This window comes from Oncorhynchus nerka, linkage group LG1, assembly GCF_034236695.1.
Source record: "Oncorhynchus nerka isolate Pitt River linkage group LG1, Oner_Uvic_2.0, whole genome shotgun sequence".
Classification (NCBI taxonomy): domain Eukaryota; kingdom Metazoa; phylum Chordata; class Actinopteri; order Salmoniformes; family Salmonidae; genus Oncorhynchus; species Oncorhynchus nerka.
Window position 1 is genome coordinate 10,257,175 of NC_088396.1, and position 23,562 is coordinate 10,280,736.

Below are 23,562 nucleotides of genomic sequence, written 5' to 3' on the forward strand. Positions count from 1 at the left end.
TCACATCAGGCAATGGTTCTTGTGAATAGCAAACTCAAATTTTGTGACAGTTTTTTTATCGCAGGGAAGCTCTAACCAACATCTCCAATCTCGTCTCATTGATTGGACTCCAGGTTAGCTGACTCCCGAGTCCAATTAGCTTTTGGAGAAGTCATTAGCCTAGGGGTTCACATACTTTTTCCAACCTACACTGTGAATGTTTAAATTATGTATTCAATTTAGACAAGAAAAATACAATAATTTGTGTTATTAGTTGAAGCACAGTTTGTCTATTGTTGTGACTTAAATGAAGATCAGATCAAATTTGATGACCAATTCATCCATTAACAAAAACTTAGAGAATATTTATTATTTCTTTGAAGACTGAATCAAAAGTGTTGTGCAAAATCTAAATATAATGCATGTATTAGATATTAATCTTATCGACTATGGACGTTTCTTGTAACCTTAAGACCTGCTTAACTAAATAAACGATGTAAAAAATAATAATTGTATAACATGCATTTATTCACTTTCATTAACATTAGTAAATACATACATAAAACCATTTATTATGAAGACCTGCATTTAAAAAAAATCCGGAACACAACATCTTGATTATAAGCAGATCTTCAAATATGGGTTAAATAAAAATACATGTCAGCAATCTACACACAATACCCAATAATGACAAAGACAAAATAGATTTTTCAAAAGTTTTGCAAATGTATTAAAAATAAAAAACAGAAAGACCTTATTTACATAAGTATTCAGACCCTTTGCTATACAACTCGAAATTGAGCTCAGGTGCATCCTGTTTCCATTGATCATCCTTGAGATGTTTCTACAACTTGATTGGAGTTCACCTGTGGTAACATCACCAGTCTATATAAGGTCCCACAGTTGACAGTGCATGTCAGTGCAAAAACCAAGTCATGAGGAAGGAATTGTCCGTAGAGCTCCGACACAGGGTTGTGTCAAGGCACAGATCTGGGGAATGGTACCAAAAAAAAATGTATGCAGCAATGAAAGTCCAAGAACACAGTGACCTCCATCATTCTTAAATGTAAGAAGTTTGGAACCACCAAGACTCTTCCTAGAGCTGGACGCCCGGCCAAACTGAGCAAATCGGGAGAGATGAGACTGTCAGGGAGGTGACCTTGAACCGGATGGTCACTCTGACAGAGGTCCACAGTTCCTCTGTGGAGATGGGTGAACCTTCCAGAAGGACAACCATCTCTACAACACTCCACCAATCAGGCCTTTGTGGTAGAGTGGCCAGACAGAAGACACTCCTCAGTAAAAGGCACGACAGCCCACTTGGAGCTTGCCAAAATGCACCTAAAGGACTGTCAGACCATGAGGAACAATATTCTCTGGTCTGATAAAACAAAGATTGAACTTTTTGGCCTGAATGCCAAGCGTCACGTCTGGAGGAAACCTGGCACTATGTTTTTCAGAGGCAGGGACTGGGAGACTAGTCAGGATCGAGGGAAAGATGAACGGAGCAAAGTACAGAGAGATGCTTGATGAAAACCTGCTCCAGAGCACTCAGGACCTCAGACTGGGGCGAAGGTTCACCTTCCAACAGGACAACGACCTTAAGCACACAGCCAAGACAATGCACTTCGGGACAAGTCTCTCAATGCCAGCCAGCCAGAACCCGGCCAGAACCCGAACTTGAACATCTCTGGAGAGACCTGAAAATAGCTGTGCAGCGACGCTCCCCATCCAACCTGACAGAGCTTGAGAGAATCTCCAGAGAAAAAAGGGAGAAACCCCCCCAAAATTCAGGTGTGCCAAGCTTGTAGCGTCATACCCAAGAATACTCGAGGCTGTAATCGCTGTCAAAGGTGCATCAACAAAGTACTGAGTAAGGGTCTGAATACTTACGTAAATGTACTATTTCAGTGTTTCATTTTTAATACATTTGCAAAAATGTCTAAAAACCTGTTTTTGCTTCGTCATTATGGTAGTGTGTAGATTGATGAACAAAAAACAAGTTAATCCCTTTTAGAGTAAGACTGTAACATAACAAAATGTGGAAAAAGTCAAGGGGTCTGATTACTTTCCGAATGCACTTTATCCAGGGTTTGTTTTAACTAGCTCTATACCTCCATGGAAAAGGTAACAAAAGATAACAAAGCTACAAAATATTGGACATGATCTTCAGCGCCTCTTGTTCGGTGTCAGGAATGTCAGAAAGGTGGTGGAAAAAGGCTTGTCCATGGATGCAGGCTTGGCTGGTCTCCTCTAGCTGCTGTTGCATCCGCAAAAGTATGTTCTCTACATCCTCTTTGGCAAGGGTCACAGGCAGCTGACGGGCCAGTCGAACAGCTTCTCCCTTCAAGCGGAACACACCATCATGCATTAAAGGCAACATAGTGAGTATATTTGGCTTTCACCTAGAGATAGAGTCTTGATCTAGTGGTCTTGATGTTGACATTGGGTGTCTGCTTCTTGGCACCACTATCCTGGTTCTTGATCTCGGCTCATAGTATCAGAAAATAACATTGTTTTTTGTAGTCTCTAAACTCATGTGGTCAAGATGCACCACCTTGCTTTCTGGCCAACTCAGTGGCCTTGGGGGTAAGAGTATCTGCCCTGAGATTGGAAGGTTGGGTGTTGGGGAGATGGATTTGTGGTTAGGCCCTGTGATAGACTAGCATCCTGTCCAGGTGGTGTACTTGTACATCAAGCTGTTTTATAATACAAACAAGAGGTAGGCTTTTGCCCCATGGGCCCATTCAGGTTTGGACATGGCTACTCTTACTTACCTTGCTTTTTAAACGTGGAAGCCAGATGCTAAATGTTTAGAGAGAATGTATTATTTCTCTGGGTCTCGTTTTATCACAATGAATTGGTCTTGGTCTCATCATGGTGTCAATATACAGGGTCTGGGTCTCAATGGGACTCGGACTGGAGTGTTCCGGTCTTGACTCCATCTCCACTTTCATTACATGATAAAGGGCTTTCAAAACCTTCACGTCAATTTACCGCCAGGAAAGTACAGTATAGGAACCTTATGTATACACACAGTGCCTTCAGAAAGTATTCATACCCCTCGACTTGTTCTACATTTTGTTGTGTTATAGCCTGAATTCAAAATGCATTAAATCAATGTTTTTTCTCACCCATCTACACACAATACTCTATAACAGGGGTGGGCAATTAGAGTCCTAGAGGGTCGGATTGGTGTCACAGTTTTCCCCCAGTGAACAATAATCACCTAATCATGATCTTCAGCTTAGAACGCAATTTGATTAATCAGCTGCATTTGCTAGGGATGGATAAAAAGTGTTACACCAATCAGGCCCTCGAGGACTGGAGTTGCCCACCCCTGCGCTATAATGACAATGTGAAAACATGTTCACGATTACAAGCATACCCATAACACAATGCAGCCACTACTATGCTTGAAAGTACTTTAATGTGTTTTGAACACTTTGTGTGTTCAGGACAATAAGTGAATTGCTTTGCCACATTTTTTTTGCAGTGTAACTTTAGTGCCTTGTTGCAAAAATGATGCATGTTTGGGAATATTTGTATTATGTACAGGCTTCCTTCTTTTCCCTCTGTCAATTAGGTTAGTATTGTGGAGTAACTACAATGTTGATACAGCCTCAGTTTTCTTCTATCACAGCCATTAAACTCTGTAGCGGTTTTAAAGTCACCGTTGGACTCGTGGTGAAATCCCTGAGTGGTTTCCTTCCTCTTCGGCAACTGAGTTAGGAAGGACATATGTACCTTTGTAGTGACTGGGTGTATTGATACACCATCCAAAGTGTAATTAATAACTTCACCATGCTCAAAGGGATATTCGATGTCTGCTTTTTATAATGGTTACCCATCTACCAATAGGTGCCCTTTTTTGCGAGGCATTGGAAAACCTCCCTGGTCTTTGTGGTTGAACCTGTGTTTGAAATTCATTCTCGAATGAGGGACCTTACAAATAATTGTATGTGTGGGGTACAGAGATGAGGTAATCATTCAAAAATCATGTTAAACACTACTATTGCAACTTATTATGTGACTTGTAAAGCAAATGTTTACTCCTGAATTTATTTAGGCTTGCCATTACAAATGGGTTGAATGACTCAATACAGTCCAGATTTTCATATTTAATTCATTTGTAAACATTTCTAACAACATAATTCCACGTTGATATTATGGGATATTTGTGTAGGCCAGTGACCAAAAAAAAAAACTAAAATTGAATCCATTTTAAATTCGGGCTTTAACACCAAAATGTGCAAAGAGTCAACGGGTGTGAAAACTTTCTGAAGGCACTGTATATTCACACATACATTTATTATTGTGTAAGTGAGCTTTATTTTCAAGTACATGAATCAATGTTAGTTTCACACCTGAAGGTAGTTGGTGACTTTTAGCGGCCGGCACTCCTGTACGGTCTTAGCATTCCTGTGCAGAACAGCTGTAAGGATCTCCCTGAGGTCCTCCATACCGAGGAAAGGCACGCAGTCGGCCATCGCTGTCACTTCCAGATGTCTCTCAGTGGACGAGGACCCTGGCCAAAGAAAGCAGAAAACAAGGATTAATATACTCTAGACACTAACAACTATCTCCAGGAAAGAATAATAAATAAATATTGTGATTTACACCCATACTGGGGTCCAAGTAAAACAACCAAGGGACCAAATAGAGTGCTAAATGACTATTACGATGTCTTTGCAGACTGGAAACAAAATATTGAGGCGGAAAATGATCCTAATGGCATACAATGTTGTTGAATAAATATTATACAGTGTTGGTCCCATGTTTAATGAGCTGAAATAAAAGATAACAGAAATGTTCCATACGCACAAAAAGCTTGTAAAATTGTGTGCACAAATTTGTTAACATCCCCATCAGTGAGCATTTCTCATTTGCCAAGATAATCTATCCACGTGACAGGTGTGGCATAACAAGAAGCTGATTAAACAGCATGATCATTACACAAGTAGTCCTTGGTGCTGGGGAAAATAAAAGGCCATTCTAAAATGCGCAGTTTTGTCACACAACAATGTCACAGATGTCAAGTTGAGGGGGTGTGCAATTTGCATGCTGACACCAGGAATGTCCAACAGAGCTGTTGCCAGAAAATTGAACGTTAATTTCTCTACCATAAGCAGCCTCCAACATTGTTTTAGAGAATTTGGCAGTACCTCCAACCGGCCTCACAACCGCATACATGTGTATGGCTTCATGTGGGCGAGCGGTTTGCTGATGTCAACGTTGTGAACAGAGTGCCCCATGGTGGCGATGGGGTTATGGTAGGGGCAGGCATAAGCTACGGAAAACAAACAATTGCATTTTATCTATGGCAATTTGAATGCACAGAGATAGCGTCACGAGATCCTTAGGCCCATTCATCCGCCGCCATCACCTCATGTTTCAGCATGATAACACAAAGCCCCATGTAGCAAAGATCTGTACACATTTCCTGAGTGAAACAAACATTTGGGATGCTCTGGATCGGCGAGTATGACAGCGTGTTCCAGTTCCCGCGAATATCTAGCAACTTCGCACAGCTATTGAAGAGGCGTGAGACAACATTCCACGGGCCACAATCAACAGCCTGACCAACTCTATGTGAAGGAGACGTGTCACGCCACTTGAGGCAAACGGTGATCACACGAGATACTGACTGATTTTCATATCCACGCACCTAACTTTAAACGTTCATACATGACAAGCAGGGTCAAGTAAGTGCCGCTTTCGACACCATCAATCACCACATTATTTTGGAGCGATTGGAAAATAATTGATCTATACGGACAAGTTCTTATCTGGTTTAGATCTCATCAGTTCGTCTCTGTGGATGGTTTGTCCTTTGACAAATCAATGGCAAACTTCGGTGTTCCGCAAGGTTCCGTTATAAGACCACTATTGTTTTCACTATGTAGGGAAAGGGAAGGGAAAGAGGGATACCTATTCAGTTGTACAACTGAAGTCATTATGTTACCTCTTGGTGATGTCATTCAGAAACACTGTCAACTTTTACTGCTATGCAGACAACGCACTAATTCCCAAAAGTTTTGGGACACTAAAGTCGATGGATAAGAGTACCTCCTTCCTGCTGCCCACTGCACTGAGACTAAGAAAAACTGTCACCACTGATAAATCCATGATTATCGAGAATTTCAATAAACATTTCTTTACAGCTGGCCATGCTTTCCACCTGGCTACCCCAACCCCAGGCAACATCTTTGCACCCCCCGCAGCAACTGGCCCAAGCCCCCTGGATCCCTACAAATCAGCTGGGCAAGACAATCTGGACCATCTCTTCCTAAAATGATCCGCCACCATTGTTGCAACCCCTATTTACTAGTCTGTTCAACCTCTCTGTTGTATCGTCTGAGATTCCTAAAGATTGGAAACTGGCCGCAGTCATCCCCCTCTTCAAAGGGGGAGACACTCTAGACCCAAACTGTTACAGACCTATATCAATCCTGCCCAGCCTTTCTAAAGTCTTCGAACGCCAAGTGAATCAACAGATGATTGACCATTTCAAATCCCACTGTACCTTCTCCGCTATGCAATCTGGTTTCAAGCTGGTCACGGCTTCACCACAGCCACGCTCAATGTCCTAAATGATATCATAACCGCCACCGATAAAAGACTTTACTGGGCAGCTTCATCGACCATAGGCTAAGGATAAGGCTTTCGACTCTGTCAATCACCACATTCTTAAATTGGCAGACTCAACAGCCTTGGTTTCTCTAATGACTGCCTCGCCTGGGTCGCCAATTACAGTTGAAGTTGTAAGTTTACATACACCTTAGCCAAATACATTTAAACTCAGTATTTCACAATTCCTGACATTTAATCCTAATCTTAGGTCAGTTAGGATCACCACTTTATTTGAAGAATATAAAATATCAGAATAATAGTAGAGAATGATATATTTCAGCTTTTATTTCTTTCATCACATTCCCAGTGGGTCAGAAGTTTACATATACTGAATTTGTATTTGGAAGCATTACTTTAAATTGTTTAACGTTTTGGGTAGTCTTCCACAAGCTTCCAGCCTTCCACAAGCTTCCCACAATAAATTGGATGAATTTTGGCCCATTCCTCCTGACAGAGCTTGCTCGCACACGCTGTTTAAGTTCTGCCCACAAATTTTCTATGGGATTGAGGTCAGGGCTTTGTGATGGCCACTCCAATACCTTGACTTTGTTGTCCTTAAGCCATTTTGCCATAACTTTGGAAGTATGCTTGGGGTCGTTGTCCATTTGGAAGACTCATTTGCAACCAAGCTTTAACTTCCTGAGTGATGTCTTGAGATGTTGCTTCAATATATCCACATCATTTTCCTACCTCATGATGCCATCTATTTTGTGAAGTGCACCAGTCCCTCCTGCAGCAAAGCACCCCCACAACATGATGCTTCACGGTTGGGATGGTGTTCTTCAGCTTGCAAGCCTCCCCCTTTTTCCTCTATACATAGCGAAAGTCATTATGGCCAAACAGTTCTATTTTTGTTTCATCAGACCAGAGGACAGTTCTCCAAAAAGTACAATCCCCCATGTGCAGTTGCAAACTGTAGTCTGGCTTTTTTATGGCGGTTTTGGAGCAGTGGCTTCTTCCTTGCTGAGCGGCCTTTCAGTTCATGTCGATATAGGACTCGTTTTACTGTGCCGGTTTCCTCCAGCATCTTCAGAAAGGTCCTTTGCTGTTGTTCTGGGATTGATTTGCACTTTTCGCGCCAAAGCACGTTAATCTCTAGGAGACAGAATGCATCTCCTTCCTGAGAGGTATGACGGCTGCGTGGTCCCATGGTGTTTATACTTGCATACTATTGTTTGTACAGATGAACGTGGTGCCTCCAGGCGTTTGGAAATTGCTCCCAAGGATGAACCAGACTTGTGGAGGTCTACAATTGTTTCTGAGGTCTTGGCTGATTTCTTTTGATTTTCCCATGATGTCAAGCAAAGAGGCACTGAGTTTGAAGGTAGGCCTTGAAATACATCCACAGGTACACCTCCGAATGACTCAAATTATGTCAATTAGCCTATATCAGAAGCTTCTAAAGCCATGTCATCGTTTTCTGGAATTTTCCAAGCTGTTTAAAGGCACAGTCAACTTGGTGTATGTAAACTTCTGACCCACTGGAATTGTGCTGCAGTCTGCCACTAGCACAGTCAGTGTAGTCAGCTCAGCTATCCCCATTGAGACCATGTCTGTGCCTCGACCTGGGTTGGGTGTTTGCCTTAGCAATCTCACTAGGATAAAAACCTCCTCCATTCCTGTCATTATTGAAAGAGATCGTGATACCTCACATCTCAATATAGGGCTACTTAATGTTAGATCCCTTACTTCAAAGGCAATTATAGTCAATTAACTAATCACTGATCATAATCTTGATGTGATTGGCCTGACTGAATCATGGTTTAAGCCTGAAGAATTTACTGTGTTAAATGAGGCCTCACCTCCTGGTTACACTAGTGACCATATCTCCCAAGGTGTTGCTAACATTTACGATAGCAAATTTCAATTTACAAAAAATAAAAACGACGTTTTCAACTTTTGAGCTTCTAGTCATGAAATCTATGCAGCCCACTCAATCACATTTTATAGCTACTGTTTACAGGCCTCCTGGGCTATATCCACCGTTCCTCATTGAGTTCCCTGACTTCCTATCGGACGTTGTAGTTATAGCAGATAATATTCAAATTTTTGGTGACTTTAATATTCACATGTAAAAGTCCACAGACCCACTCCAAAAGGCTTTCGGAGCCATCATCGACTCAGTGGGTTTTGTCCAACATGTCTCTGGACCTACTCACTGTCACAGTCATACTCTGGACCTAGTTTTGTCCCATGGAATAAATGTTGTGGATCTTAATGTTTTTCCCTCATAATCCTGGACTATCGGACCACCATTTTATTACGTTTGCAATTGCAACAAATAATCTGCTCAGACCCCAACCAAGGAGCATCAAAAGTCGTGCTATAAATTCACACACAAAACAAAGATTCCATGATGCCCTTCCAGACTCCCTCTGCCTACCCAAGGACAAAAATCATTTAACCACTTAACTGAGGAACTCAATTTAACCTTGCGCAATACCCTAGATGCAGTTGCACCCCTAAAAACATTTCTCATAAGAAACTAGCTCCCTGGTATACAGAAAATACCAGAGCTCTGAAGCAAGCGTCCAGAAAATTTGAACGGAAATGGCGCCACACCAAACTGGAAGTCTTCCGACTAGCTTGGAAAGACAGTACCGTGTATTATCGAAGAGCCCTTACTGCTGCTCGATCGTCCTATTTTTCCAACTTAATTGAGGAAAATAAGGGCAATCCGAAATTTCTTTTTGATACTGTCGCAAAGCTAACTAAAAAGCAGCACTCCCCAAGTGAGGATGGCTTTCACTTCAGCAGTAATAAATTCAGGAACTTCTTTGAGGAAAAGATCATGATTATTAGACAGCAAATTACGGACTCCTCTTTAAATCTAGGTATTCCTTCAAAGCTCAGTTGTCCTGAGGCTGCACAACTCTGCCAGGATCTAGGATCAAGAGAGACACTCAAGTGTTTTAGTACTATATCTCTTGACACAATGATGAAAATAATCATGGCCTCTAAACCTTCAAGCTGCATACTGGACCCTATTCCAACTAAACTACTGAAAGAGCTGCTTCCTGTGCTTGGCCCTCCTATGTTGAACATAATAAACGGCTCTCTATCCACCGGATGTGTACCAAACTCACTAGAAGTGGCAGTAATAAAGCCTCTCTTGAAAAAGCCAAACCTTGACCCAGAAAATATAAAAACTATCGGCCTATATCGAATCTTCCATTCCTCTCAAAGATTTTAGAAAAGGCTGTTGCGCAGCAACTCACTGCCTTCCTGAAGACAAACAATGTATACAAAATGCTTCAGTCTGGTATTAGCACTGAGAGTGCACTTGTGAAGGTGGTAAATGACCTTTTAATGGCATCAGACCGAGGCTCTGCATCGGTCCTCGTGCTCCTAGACCTTAGTGCTGCTTTTGAAACCATCGATCACCACATTCTTTTGGAGAGATTGGAAACCCAAATTGGTCTACACGGACAAGTTCTGGCCAGGTTTAGATCTTATCTGTCGGAAACATATCAGTTTGTCTCTGTGAATGACTTGTCCTCTGACAAAATCAACTGTAAATTTCCACTATTGTTTTCACTATATATTTTTTCTCTTGGGGATGTCATTCGAAAACACGTTAACTTAACGGATGACACATAGCTGTACATTTCAATGAAACATGGTGAAGCCCCAAAATTGCCCTCGCTAGAAGCCTGTGTTTCAGACACAGGGAAGTGGATGGCTGCAAACTTTCTCTTTTTAAACTTGGACAAAACAGAGATGCTTGTTCTAGGTCCCAAGAAACAAAGAGATCTTCTGTTGAATCTGACAATTAATCTTAATGGTTGTACAGTCGTCTCAAATAAAACTGAAGGACCTCGGCGTTACTCTGGACCCTGATCTCTCTTTTGACGAACATATCAAGACCGTTTCAAGAACAGCTTTTTTCCATCTACGTAACATTGCAAAAATCAGAAACTTTGTCCAAAAATGATGCAGAAAAATGTATCCATGCTTTTGTTACTTCTAGGTTAGACTACTGCAATGCTCTACTTTCCGGCTACCTCGGATAAAGCACTAAATAAACTTCAGTTAGTGCTAAATAAGGCTGCTAGAATCCTGACTAGAACCCCCAAAAATTATCATATTACTCCAGTGCTAGCCTCCCTACACTGGCTTCCTGTCAAGGCAAGGGCTAATTTCAAGGTTTTACTGCTAACCTACAAAGCATTACATGGGCTTGCTCCTACCTATCTCTGATTTGGTCCTGCCGTACATACCTACACGTATACTACGGTCACAAGACGCAGGCCTCCTAATTGTCCCTAGTATTTCTAAGCAAACAGCTGGAGGCAGGGCTTTCTCCTATAGAGCTCCATTTTTATGGAATGGTCTGCCTACCCATGTGAGAGACGCAAACTCGGTCTCAGCCTTTAACTTTTTATGGCTGCAGGGGCAGTATTGAGTAGCTTGGATGAAAAGGTGCCCATTGTAAACAGCCAGCTCCTCAGTCTCAGTTGCTAATATATGCATATCATTATTAGTATTGGATAGAAAACTCTAAAGTTTCCAAAACTGTCAAAATATTGTCTGTGAGTATAACAGAACTGATAGTGCAGGCGAAACCCTGAGGAAAATCAAAACAGGAAGTGGCTTCTATTTTGAAAACTCCATGTTCCATAGCCTGCCTTTGCTCCATTTAAAGGGATATCAACCAGATTCCTTTTCCTATCGCTTCCTCAAGGGGTCAGTCTTTAGACATAGTTTCAGGCTTTTATCTTGAAAAATGAGCCAGAACGAAAACATTGCGTCAAAGTGGTCACATGAGTTTTGCTCACGCAACAGAGTTTGGATAGGTATTGCTTTTCCCTCTCCTACTGTGAAAGACATTTGCGGTTGATATATTATCGATTATATATTTTAAAAACAACCTGAGGATTGGTTATAAAAAACGTTTGACATGTTTCTGTGGACATTATGGAAACCATTTGGAATTTTCGGCTGAGTTGTCATGACCGCTCTTTCCTGTGGATTTCTGAACATAACGCAGCAAACAAACAGAGGTATTTTGGATATAAAAATAATCTTTATGGAACAAAAGGAACATTTGTTGTGTAACTGGGAGTCTCGTGAGTGAAAACATCTGAAGATCAAAGGTAAAACGATTAATTTGATTGCTTTTATGATTTTCGTGACCAAGCTACCTGATGCTAAGTGTACTTAATGTTTTGTCGTGCGATCGATACATTTACACAAACGCTTGGATTACTTTCGCTGTAAAGCATATTTTCAAAATCTGACACGACACGTGGATTAACAAAAGGCTAAGCTGTGTTTTCCTATATTGCACTTGTGATTTCATGAATATAAATATTTATTGAATGTAGCGCTATGCTATTCAGCGGTTGTTGATGACACTTATCCCGTTAGTGGGATTGCAGCCATAACAAGTTAAGTCTTTACTGAAGACTCATCTCTTCAGTGGGTCATATGATTGAGTGTAGTCTGGCCCAAGAGTGTGAAGGTGAACGGAAAGGCTCTGGAGCAACGAACCGCCCTTGCTGTCTCTGCCTGGCCAGTACCGCTCTTCCCACTGGGATTCTCTGCCTCTAACCCTGGTGCTCTTTCATGCTGTCCCTAGGAGGGGTGCGTCACTTGAGTGGGTTGAGTCACTGATGTGATCTTCCTGTCTGGGTTGGCGCCCCCCCTTGGGTTGTGCCATGGCGGAGACCTTTGTGGGCTATACTCAGCCTTGTCTCAGGATGGTAAGTTGGTGGTTGAAGATATCCCTCTAGTGGTGTGGGGGCTGTGCTTTGGCAAAGTGGGTGGGGTTATAGCCTTCCTGTTTGGCCTTGTCCGAGGGTATCATCGGATGGGGCCACAGTGTCTCCTGACCCCTCCTGTCTCAGCCTCCAGTATTTATGCTGCAGTAGTTTATGTGTCGGGGGGCTAGGGTCAGTGTGTTATATCTGGAGTACTTCTCCTGTCTTATCCGGTGTCCTGTGTGAATTTAAGTATGCTCTCTCTAATTCTCTCTCTCGGAGGACCTGAGCCCAAGGACCATGCCTCAGGACTACCTGGCTGTGCTGCTGCTCCAGTTTCAACTGTTCTGCCTGCGGCTATGGAATCCTGACCTGTTCACCGGACGTGCTACCTGTCCCAGACCTATTATTTGACCATGCTGGTCATTGATGAACATTTGAACATCTTGGCCATGTTCTGTTATAATCTTGTTATAAGCCAGAAGAGGACTGGCCACCCCTCATAGCCTGGTTCCTCTCTAGGTTTCTTCCTAGGGAGTTTTTCCTAGCCAACGTGTTTCAACACCTGCATTGCTTGCTGTTTGGGGTTTTAGGCTGGGTTTCTGTACAGCACTTTGAGATATCAGCTGATGTACGAAGGGCTATATAAATAAATTTGATTTAATAGTGAATTATAAGTGAAATAATCTGTCTGTAAACAATTGTTGGAAAAATTACTTGTGTCATGCACAAAGTAGATGTCCTAACCACCTTGACAAAACTATAGTTTGTGAACAAGAAATTTGTGGTGGTTGTTTTAATTACTCCAACCTAAGTGTATGTAAACTTCCGACTTAAACTGTACTTCTTAGATGGAGTTCAGTGTGTCAAATCGGAGGGCCTGTTGTCCGGACCTCTGCCAGTCTATGGGGGTGCCACAGGGTTCAATTCTTGGGCCGACTCGTTTCTCTGTATATATCAATAATGTTGCTCTTGCTGCTGGTGATTCTTTGATCCACCTCTATGCGGATGACACCATTCCGTATACATCTGGCCCTTCTTTGGACAATGTTTTAACAAACCTCCAAACGAGCTCAAATGCCATATATCACTCCTTCCGTGGCCTCCAACTGCTCTTAAATTCTAGCAAAACTAAATGCATGCTCTTCAACCGATCGCTGCCCGCACCCGCCCACCCGACTAGCATCACTACCCTGGACGGTTATAACTTAGAATATGTGGACAATTATAAATACCTAGGTGTCTGGTTAGACTGTAAACTCTCCTTCCAGACTCACATTAAGCATCTCCAATCCAAAGTTAAATCTAGAATCGGCTTCCTATTTTCCAACAAAGCCTTCTTCACTCATGCTGCCAAACATAACCTCGTATAACGGACTATCCTACCAATCCTTGACTTCGGTGATGTAATTTACAAAATAGCCTCTAACCCTCTACTCAGCAAATTGGGTGCAGTCTATCACAGTGCAATCCGTTTAGTCACCAAAGCCCAATATACCACCCACCGCTGCGACCTGTATACTCTTGTTGGCTGGTCCTCGCTACATATTCGTCACCAAACCCACTGGCTCCAGGTCAACTATAAAAGTCTTTGCTAGGTAAAGCCCCATGTGTATGTGACAAATAACATTTTATTTGATTTAACTCAGCTCACTGGTCACCATAGCAACACCCACCCGTAGCATACGCTCCAGCAGGTATATTTTACTGGTCATCCCCAAAGCCAACACCTACTTTGGCCACCTTCCCTTCCAGTTCTCTGCTGCCAATGACTGGAACGAATTGCAAAAATCACTGAAGTTGGAGACTTATATCTCCCTCACTAACTTTAAGCGTCAGCTGTCAGAGCAGTTTACCAATCGCTGCAGCTGTACACTGCCCATCTGTAAATAGCCCATCTAAACAACTACCTACCTCATCCCCATATTTTTTTTCTGCTCTTTTGCACACCAGTATTTCTACTTGCACATCCTCATCTGCACATATATCACTCCAGTGTAAATTGTTGAAGTGTAATTACTTTGCCAGTATTGGCCTATTTATTGCCTTACCTCCTTACTTCATTTGCACACACTGTATACAGATTTTTCTATTGTGTCATTGACTGTACGTTTGTTTATCCCATGTGTAACTGTTGTTTTGGTCGCAGTTGTAAATGAGAACTTGTTCTCAACTGGCCTACCTGGTTAAATAAAAAAAATAAACTGCTGTACATTTCGATGAAACATGTTGAAGCCCAAAAATGAACAACCCTAGAAGCCTGTGTTTCAGACATAAGGAAGTGGATGGAGGCACATTTTTTACTTTTAAACTCAGACAAAACAGAGATGCTACTTCTAGGTCTGCTGTCGGATATAACAATTAATCTCAAAGGTTGTACAGTTCTCAAATAAAACTGAAGGACCTCAGTGTTACTCTGGACCCTGATCTCTTGACGAACATATCAAAATGATTTAAAAAAGACACTTTTTTCTGGCTTCGTAAAATTGCAACAATCTGAAACTTTTTGCCCAAATGATGCAGAAAAGCTTATCCATGCTTTTGTCACGTCAAAATTATAAATACTGCAATGCTCTACTCTCCGCTACCCGGACAAGGCACTAAATTAACTTCGGCTAGTGTTAAATATGGCTGCTAGAATCTTGACTAGAACCCCCCAAAAAATCATATTACTCAAGTGCTAGACTCTGGCTTCCTGTTAAGGTTAGGGCTGATTTCAAGGTTTTACTGCTAACCTACAAAGCATTACATGAACTTGCTCTCCGATTTGGTCCTGCTGTACAAACGTCAAGGCGTTGTTGTCTCTGCCTGGCCGGCTCCCCTCTCTCCCCTGCGATTTTCTGCCTCTGAACCTAAGGGAGCTGATTCACTGGCTTGCTCGCACTCTCCCATGCCCTCCCAAGGAGAGGGGCATCAAGTTGTACCAGGCTTGACTTGAGTGCGTTGAGTCACTGACATGATCTTCCTGTCCGGCATTGCACCCCCTCGGGCTCTGTGGTAGGGCGAGATCTTCGTGGGCTATACTCTGCCTTGTGTCAGGGTTGTAAGTTAGTGGTCTGTTGATATCCCTTTGGTGATGTGGGGACTGTGCTTTGGCAAAGTGGGTGGGGTCATCTCCTGTCTGGGGGTAACTTTGGATGAGGCCACAGTTTTCCCCCAACCCCCCACCTCAGTCTCCAATAGTCTATGTGCCAGGGAAGCTAGGGTGAGCATGATCTTAGGTATGCTCCCTCTATCCCATTTCGCTTATCTCTCCCATAGGACCTGAGCCCAACGAACATGCCTCAGGACTACCTGGCCTGACAACTCCGCTGTCCTCATCCCCAGTCCATCTGGTTTGCTGCTGATCCAGTTTCTGCTGTTCTGCCTGCACCTGTTCACCTGCACCTGCTACCTTGTCCGGGACCTGCTGTTTCGACAACCTCCCTCTCTCTACTGCACCTGCTGCCTCGGCCTCTGAATGCTTGGTTATGAAAAGCCAACTGACATTCACTGTTGAGGTACTGACCTGTTGCACCCTTAAAACACTGTGCTTATTATTTGACCCTGCTTTTACTTCATCTTGAAGAACAATTTTGCCTTAATGGCCATGTACAGTGCATTCGGAAAGTATTCAGACCCCCTTCCCTTTTTCCACATTTTGTTAAGTTATTACATTTGACAAATGTATTGTTCTAATACGCCCACAAGCCTCACAAGACTCGTCTGAAGTTCGCCGGTACCAGTTAAAAAATGAAGTAGACATGGAGATATTTTAGTTTAGTGCCTAAGGGGATAAATACATGGTAAAATGTTTTTAAATAACAGTTTCCTTATCTTATGTTTAGGGTAGGGGTTAACATTAGGTTTAGGGTAGTGACGTCCCAAGGATCCCGGATAGCACTGACCCTAGCAAAACAGTCTTGTAGCCTCGCTTCTGCTTCATCAGACCAATTCCGTATTGATCGTGTCACTGGTACTTCCTGTTTGAGCTTTAGTTTGTAATCAGGAAGCAGGAGAATAGAGTCGTGGTCAGATATGGCCAAAGGGAGGACGAAGGAGGGCCTTGTGTGCGTTTCTGTGGCTAGAATAAAAGTGATCTAAAGTTTGTGCCCCTAGTGGCACAGGAGACGTGTTGGTAAAAGTTAGGTAGAATGGTTTTAAGGTCTGCCCGCGTTAATGTCTCCACCCACCAGAAACACTGCCTCTGGTCTAGTGGTTTCTTGTTTGTTTTTGCCCCCATACAGTTTGTTGAGTGTCAGAGGTGTGGGATTGTGGAGGGATGTAGACAGCCATGATAATTATGGATGAAAACTCTCTTGGTAGATAAAAGGGTCTGCAGCTTACCATGAGGTATTCTATATCAGGTGAGCAAAAGCTAGAGATTTCCTTCACACTGGAAGCAGTGCACCAGTTGTTTATGAAGAGGCACACCTCTTCCCCTTTGGACTTGTCCGAGGCTGCCTTCATCCGATCGTGCCGCTGCATGGAGAAACCACTGAGTTCTACGTACATAGTCATCCAGTCACGTCTCTCTGATATGAGCTTCTTCACGAGTCTCCATCTTATTCTCAAGTGACTGGACATTTGCCAATAGTGTGCCAGTCGGTTTTCTCTTCGTCTCAATCTCACCAGGATGCCGGCTCGTCTACCGTGTCCACACCCTCTGTGTTTTGGTAGCCCATGAAACAAAGGAATGGGGTCCGGTATGAACAAGGGAACAGCGGAGTCAGAATTGAAGTCGGATTCGAAGTCAAAATCGAGATTAGTAACTGTCAATCTGATGTAAAGAAGTGTGTGTGTGTGTGGCAGTCATATGTGTTACATGGCCGTCATTGAAAATAAGAATTTGTTCTTAACTGACTTGCCTAGTAAAATAAAGGTCAAAATAAAAAAAAATTAAAATTAAAAATTAAAAGTATGAACGTTGACCAAAAAAAGTTATAACCAACACAAAAAAGTCGATAAATAGCAAAGTTGGGTTGGAACTCTTAAGATGTCGCCCTTCTCTGTTGGCGCCATCTTTCCATCAGATTCCATGTTACTTTAAAACAAATGTAATCAGTTACTCCAACCCTGTGTGCTACTATGAGGCAAAACCCTTGCCTGTGAACAAATATTTGTGTTGAACCCATCGGAATCAGATGACACACAAAACATAGGTTTCTCTATTGCATCAAGATGACATGGGTTAAGTACTTGCAGTGGCAGGTGACTCAAGACAACACAGTCGCCATGCATTAATCACTCAGTAATGAGGAAAAACATTGGCGAAAGGAAAGCAAATGTAATAGGGGCCGCACTGGCAAAGGATCAAATTTGGGTCAATAAGCAACAAGCCGCCACTCAGCTATTCTGTAGGATAGAACATAGCACAACTTAAGTTCTAAGAGACCTCGGAGACAACAACCACTGTGACCATTATAATACCAATACCACTCATTTTCCTATGACCAGAAATGTGAGCAATATTACATTACTGTTAAAAATCTGATATTGCTACTACCGTTGGCAATCGCTCCATCCTGGCTACCTAGTCTCACATTCACACCCACCTGCTGGGATTGGCAACAAAAATACTTGGAAATTCTTCCCTCTCTAAAGGGCAGCCATTATCTTCACCTGCACACTGTGGTACAAACCCACTGTGAGGGCACAATGCCTGGAAAAATGCCAAAGTCAACTAAGGTGACCCATACCGGCACTAAAAACAACCAGGATTTGGCCTTTTGCACTTTTCAACAGCAAGAAAAAAATAAGGTCACACCAACTGAAGACAAGGGGGATGGGGAGTAGTTTGCTTTAGCTTTCACAGCCATTCAAGGTATTTGAGACTGTTCAGTACCATCTAACACCAAACACTATTAATAGTGAACATATACACATTACAATGCAGAGAAACTGTGTGGATGTCATATGAAAAACAGAAATATACCCATTACACAAACACTGACTGAAAATCAAAACATTGAAAAGCTAATAAAAATGGTAAATCAGTTGTCTGAATCTTGATGAGAATTTCCCCCCTCCACATTTAAAGCATTGATGGCAAGGGATTAAGACTAATGATAATGGGATGGATTTATCATCGTTAACCCCCCAGAGGGAATTCGGTCCCAAGTCAGCACCTAGACAAGTTACTTGAAAATGTTGAACACTGAAAACCCACTTCCATACAAAGTAATGCGGAACCTTGAATAACTTTAAATATGTTGCATATGATGGAAGCATTTTGGGGGGAAATGTTATCTTTTTTCCCTCTCATCCACTGCTAAAATAATACTGACACAGCAACTCTGTCAGAAATAAATTTACCATAATCCTGTAACTCCAGCTCTTATGTTTGACATTTCTAAATTATTTGTGAACTATGACATTAATGACATCCAATGAGCCCAACCTTTGTTAAATTGAATTGCACAATCCTTCAGACCTTTAAACAGCTTGAATCAAGGAATAATAAAAGGCCCATTTTCTAACAGAAGGAAAGGGTGGGCTGTAAAATGCAGTTTTATGTACCAGCGAGAGAAGGTAAGTAAGATGAAAGGATAGGACCAGGAAAACAAGAAAACAGTGAAGTCATCGAATAGGTTAAAAAATGTTTTTTAAAACAACAACCTTGAATCCTTTTTAACAAGTCAACAAACTTTCACTGGGTCCAACTGCATCACCAGGACCAGGGAAATGCTGACCAATATATTTTGACAAAAAATGTTAATTGTATATTTCGTCTCTCCGTGTTTCAAAATGTTCTTTCAATTTGCATGAGGCTCAATGCATCTCCCCGGAGAAAGCACCCCTCTGTCTGTATATGTAGGCCATCGATCTGATGCTCTCTGGTCGCAGGCCTCCTAATTGTCCCTAGAATTTCTAAGCAAACAGCTGGAGGCAGGGCTTTCTCCTATAGAGCTCCATTTTTATGGAATGGTCTGCCTAGCCATGTCAGAGACGCAAACTCGGTCTCAACCTTTAAGTCTTTACTGAAGACTCATCTCTTCAGTGGGTCATATGATTGAGTGTAGTCTGGCCCAGGAGTGGGAAGGTGAACGGAAAGGCTCTGGAGCAACGAACCGCCCTTGCTGTCTCTGCCTGGCCGGGTCCCCTCTTTCCACTGGGATTCTCTGCCTCTAACCCTATTACAGGGGCTGAGTCACTGGCTTACTGGGGCTCTCTCATGCCGTCCCTGGAAGGGGTGCGTCACCTGAGTGGGTTGATTCACTGATGTGGTCATCTTGTCTGGGTTGGCGCCCCCCCTTGGGTTGTGCCATGGCGGAGATCTTTGTGGGCTATACTCAGCCTTGTCTCAGGATGGTAAGTTGGTGGTTGAAGATATCCCTCTAGTGGTGTGGGGGCTGTGCTTTGGCAAAGTGGGTGGGGTTATATCCTTCCTGTTTGGCCCTGTCCAGGGGGTGTCCTCGGATGGGGTCACAGTGTCTCCTGACCCCTCCTGTCTCAGCCTCCAGTATTTATGCTGCAGTAGTTTGTGTCGGGGGGCTAGGGTCAGTTTGTTATATCTGGAGTACTTCTCCTGTCCTATTCGGTGTCCTGTGTGAATTTAATTCTCTTTCTCTCTTCCTTTCTCTCTCTCGGAGGACCTGAGCCCTAGGACCATGCCCCAGGACTACCCGACATGATGACTCCTTGCTGTCCCCATTTCACCTGGCCGTGCTGCTGCTCCAGTTGCAACTGTTCTGCCTTATTATTATTCGACAATGCTGGTCATTTATGAACATTTGAACATCTTGGCCATGTTCTGTTATAATCTCCACCCGGCACAGCCAGAAGGGGACTGGCCACCCCACATAGCCTGGTTCCTCTCTAGGTTTTGGCCTTTCTAGGGAGTTTTCCTAGCCACCGTGCTTCTACACCTGCATTGCTTGCTGAATTTGGACTCCCTTAATATTTAAAAAATAATAATAATAATAGGCAATCAGCATTCAGCTAAACTGAGTGAGCTCAACTGTGAATGGTCCTGGTATACCAACAAAAAAAAAGTGTCAATAGATGCCAGTTTGGATTTTGCTTCCCTCCACTCCAGAAATTGCCAAGAAACTGAAGATCTCGTAGAACGCTGTGTCCGACGCCCTTCACAGAACAGCGCAAACTGTCTCTAACCAGAATACAAAGAGGAGTGGGAGGCCCCGATGTCCTCTTGCTCAGTTGTACAAGTACATTTGTGTCTAGTTTGAGAAACAGGGCAGCTTCAATAAATAATACCCGCAAAACACCAGTCTCAGCGTCAACAGTGAAGAGTCAAATCCGGGATGCTGGCCTTCTAGGCAGAGTTCCTCTGTCCAGTGTCTGTTCTTTTGCCCATCTTAATCTTTTATTTTTATTGGCCAGTCTGAAATATGGCTTTTTCTTTGCAACTCTGCCTAGAAGGCCAGCATTCCGGAGACACCTCTTCACTGTTTACGTTGAGACTGGTGTTTTGCGGGTACTATTTAATGAAGCTGCCAGTTGAGGACTTGTGAGGCGTCTGTTTCTCAAACGAGACACTAATGTACTTGTCCTCTTGCTCAGTTGTGCACCGGGGCCTCCCGCTCTTTCTATTCTGGTTAGAGCCAGTTTACGCTGTTCTGTGAAGAGGACTCAAAAACAAGGAGATTTCTAAGTGACCCTTTTGAACGGTAGTGTATGTAGTCTTAATTCATTCCTACTTAGATGTGTGTGTATTGTGTATATATGTTGAGTAATTTGTTCGATACTACTTAGATATTACTGCACTGTGGGAGCTAGAAGCACAAGCATTTCACTACAACAGCAACATCTGCTAATCACACGTATCCCCCCCAAAATGTATTTAATTTATCTGGCGAGTTTCTCCCATTCTTCTCTGCAGAACCTCTCAAGCTATGTCAGGTTGGATGGGAAGCGTCGCTGCACAGCTATGTTCGATTGGGGTCAAGTCTGAGCTCTGGCTGGGCCACTCAAGGACATTCAGCCACTCCTGCGTCATCTTGGCTGTGTGCTTAGGGCAATTGTCCTGTTGGAAGGTGAACCTTTACCCTAGTCGGAGGACCTGAGCGCGCTCTGAAGCAGGTTTTCGTCAAAGATCTCTCTGTACTTTGGTCAGGATCGAGGGAAAGATTAAGAGAGCAGTCTCCCAGTCCCTGAAAAACATCCCCACAGAATGACGCCGTCACCACCATGCTTCAACGTAGGGATCGAGCCAGGTTTCCTCCAGACGTGACGCTTGGCATTCAGGCTTTGGCAGAAAATCTCATTTTTCAGAGTCCTTCAGGTGCCTTTCGTCAAACTCCAAGTGAGCTGTCATGTGCCTTTTACTGAGGAGTAGCTTACGTCTGGCCACTCTACCATAAAGACCTGATTGGTGGAGTGCTGCAGAGATGGTTGTCCTTCAGGAAGGTTCTCCCATCTCCACAGAGGAACTGTGGAGCTCTGTCAGACTGACCTTTCTCCCCCGATTGCTCAGTTTGGCAAGGTGGCCATCTCTAGGAAGCGTCTTAGTGGTTCCAAAAAATCTTCCATTTAAGAATGATGGAGGCCACTGTGTTCTTGGGGACCTTCAATACTGCAGACATTTTTTGGTACCCTTCCCCAGATCTGTGCCGACAATACTGTCTCGGAGCTCTATAGACAATTCCTTCCTTGTGGCTTGGTTTTTGCCCTGACATTCTCCGTCAACTGTGGGACCTGACAAAAAATCCCTGTCTTAGGTCAGTTAGGATCACCACCTCATTTTAAGAATGTGAAATGTCAGAATAATAGTGGAGAGAAGGATTTATTTCAGCTTTTATTTATTTCATCACATTTCCAGTGGGTCAGAAGTTTACAGACAGAGCTGGTGTAACTGAGTCAGGTTTGTAGGCCTCTTTGCTCGCAAAAGTTTTCAGTTATGCCCACAGATTTTCTATAGGATTGAGGTCAGGACTTTGTGATGGCCACTCCAATACCTTGACTTTGTTGTCCTTAAGCCATTTTGCCACAACTTTGGAAGTATGCTTGGGGTCATGGTCCATTGTCCAAGACCCATTTGCAACGAGATGTTGCTTCAATATATCCACAATTTTCCCTCCTCATGATGCCATCTATTCTGTGAAGTGCACCAGTCCCGCCTGCAGCAAAGCACCCTCACAACATGCTGCTGCCACCCCTGTGCTTCACGATTGGGACAGTGTTCTTCGGCATGCAAGCAACTCCGTTTTTCCTCCAAACATAACGATGGTCATTATGGCCAAACAGCTCTATTTTTGTTTCATCAGACCAGAGGACAATTCTCCAAAAAGTATGATCTTTGTCCCCATGTGCAGTTGCGAACCGTAGTCTGGCTTTTATATGGCAGTTTTGGTGCAGTGGCTTCTTCCTTGCTGAGCGGCCTTTCAAGTCATGTCGATATAGGACTCGTTTTACTGTGGATATAGATACTTTTGAACCTGCTTCCTCCAGCATCTTCACAAGATCCTTTGCTGTTGTTCTGGGATTGATTTGCACTTTTGCACCAAAGTACGTTAATCTCTTGGAGACAGAATGCGTCTCCTTCCTGACGGCTGCGTGGTCCCATGGTGTTTATACTTGCGTATTATTGTTTGAACAGATGAACGTGGTACATTCATGCGTTTGGAATTAGCTCCCAAGGATGAACCAGACAACCAGGTCTACAGTCTTTTTTTCTAAGGTCTTGGCTGATTTATTTTGATTTCCCCATGATGTCAAGCAAAGAGGCACTGAGTTTGAAGGTAGGCCTTGAAATACATCTACAGGTACACCTCCAATTGACTGAAATTATGTCAATTAGCCTATCAGAAGCTTCTAAAGCCATGACATAGTTTGTCATTTACAAGCTGTTTAAAGGCACTGTCAACTTAGTGTATGTAAACGTCTGACCCACTGGAATTGTGAAACAGTGAAATAATCTGTCTTAAGAATTGTTGGAAAAATTACTTGTCATGCACAAAGTAAATGTTCCCAATCAACTTGCCAAAACTATAGTTTGTTAACAAGAAATTTGTGGAGTGGTTGAAAAACTAGTTAATGACTCCAACCTACGTGTATGTAAACTTCCGACAAGTGTGTGCCTTTCCTAATCATGTCCAATCAATTGAATTTACCACAGGTGGACTCCAATCAAGTTGTAGAAACATCAAGGATGACCAATGGAAACAGTATACACCGGAGTTCAATTTCAAGTCTCAAGACAAAAAAAAATCTAAAAACACGTTTTCGCTTTGTCATTATTGGGTATTGTTGGAAGATTGATGTGGAAAATGTTTATTTAATACGTTTTAGAATAAGGCTGTAACGTAAC

General features: G+C 42.9%; 1 protein-coding gene across 3 annotated transcripts in view; it reads right to left on the reverse strand.

The window, feature by feature from the left end:
• Window positions 1–486: 486 nt before the first annotated feature.
• The window catches only part of LOC115137366 (PMS1 protein homolog 1), a 57,948-nt gene continuing 34,872 nt past the window's right edge, over window positions 487–23,562 (reverse strand). For all 3 annotated transcript variants that reach the window (XM_065002429.1, XM_029673768.2, XM_029673697.2), the window contains exons 12-13: window positions 4,347–4,507; window positions 487–2,323 (exon numbers count right to left, since the gene is read on the reverse strand). In XM_065002429.1, coding sequence (XP_064858501.1) covers window positions 2,126–2,323; window positions 4,347–4,507 — 359 coding nt within the window. In that variant the 3' untranslated portion in view covers window positions 487–2,125. The remainder of the gene's footprint in view (window positions 2,324–4,346; window positions 4,508–23,562) is intronic.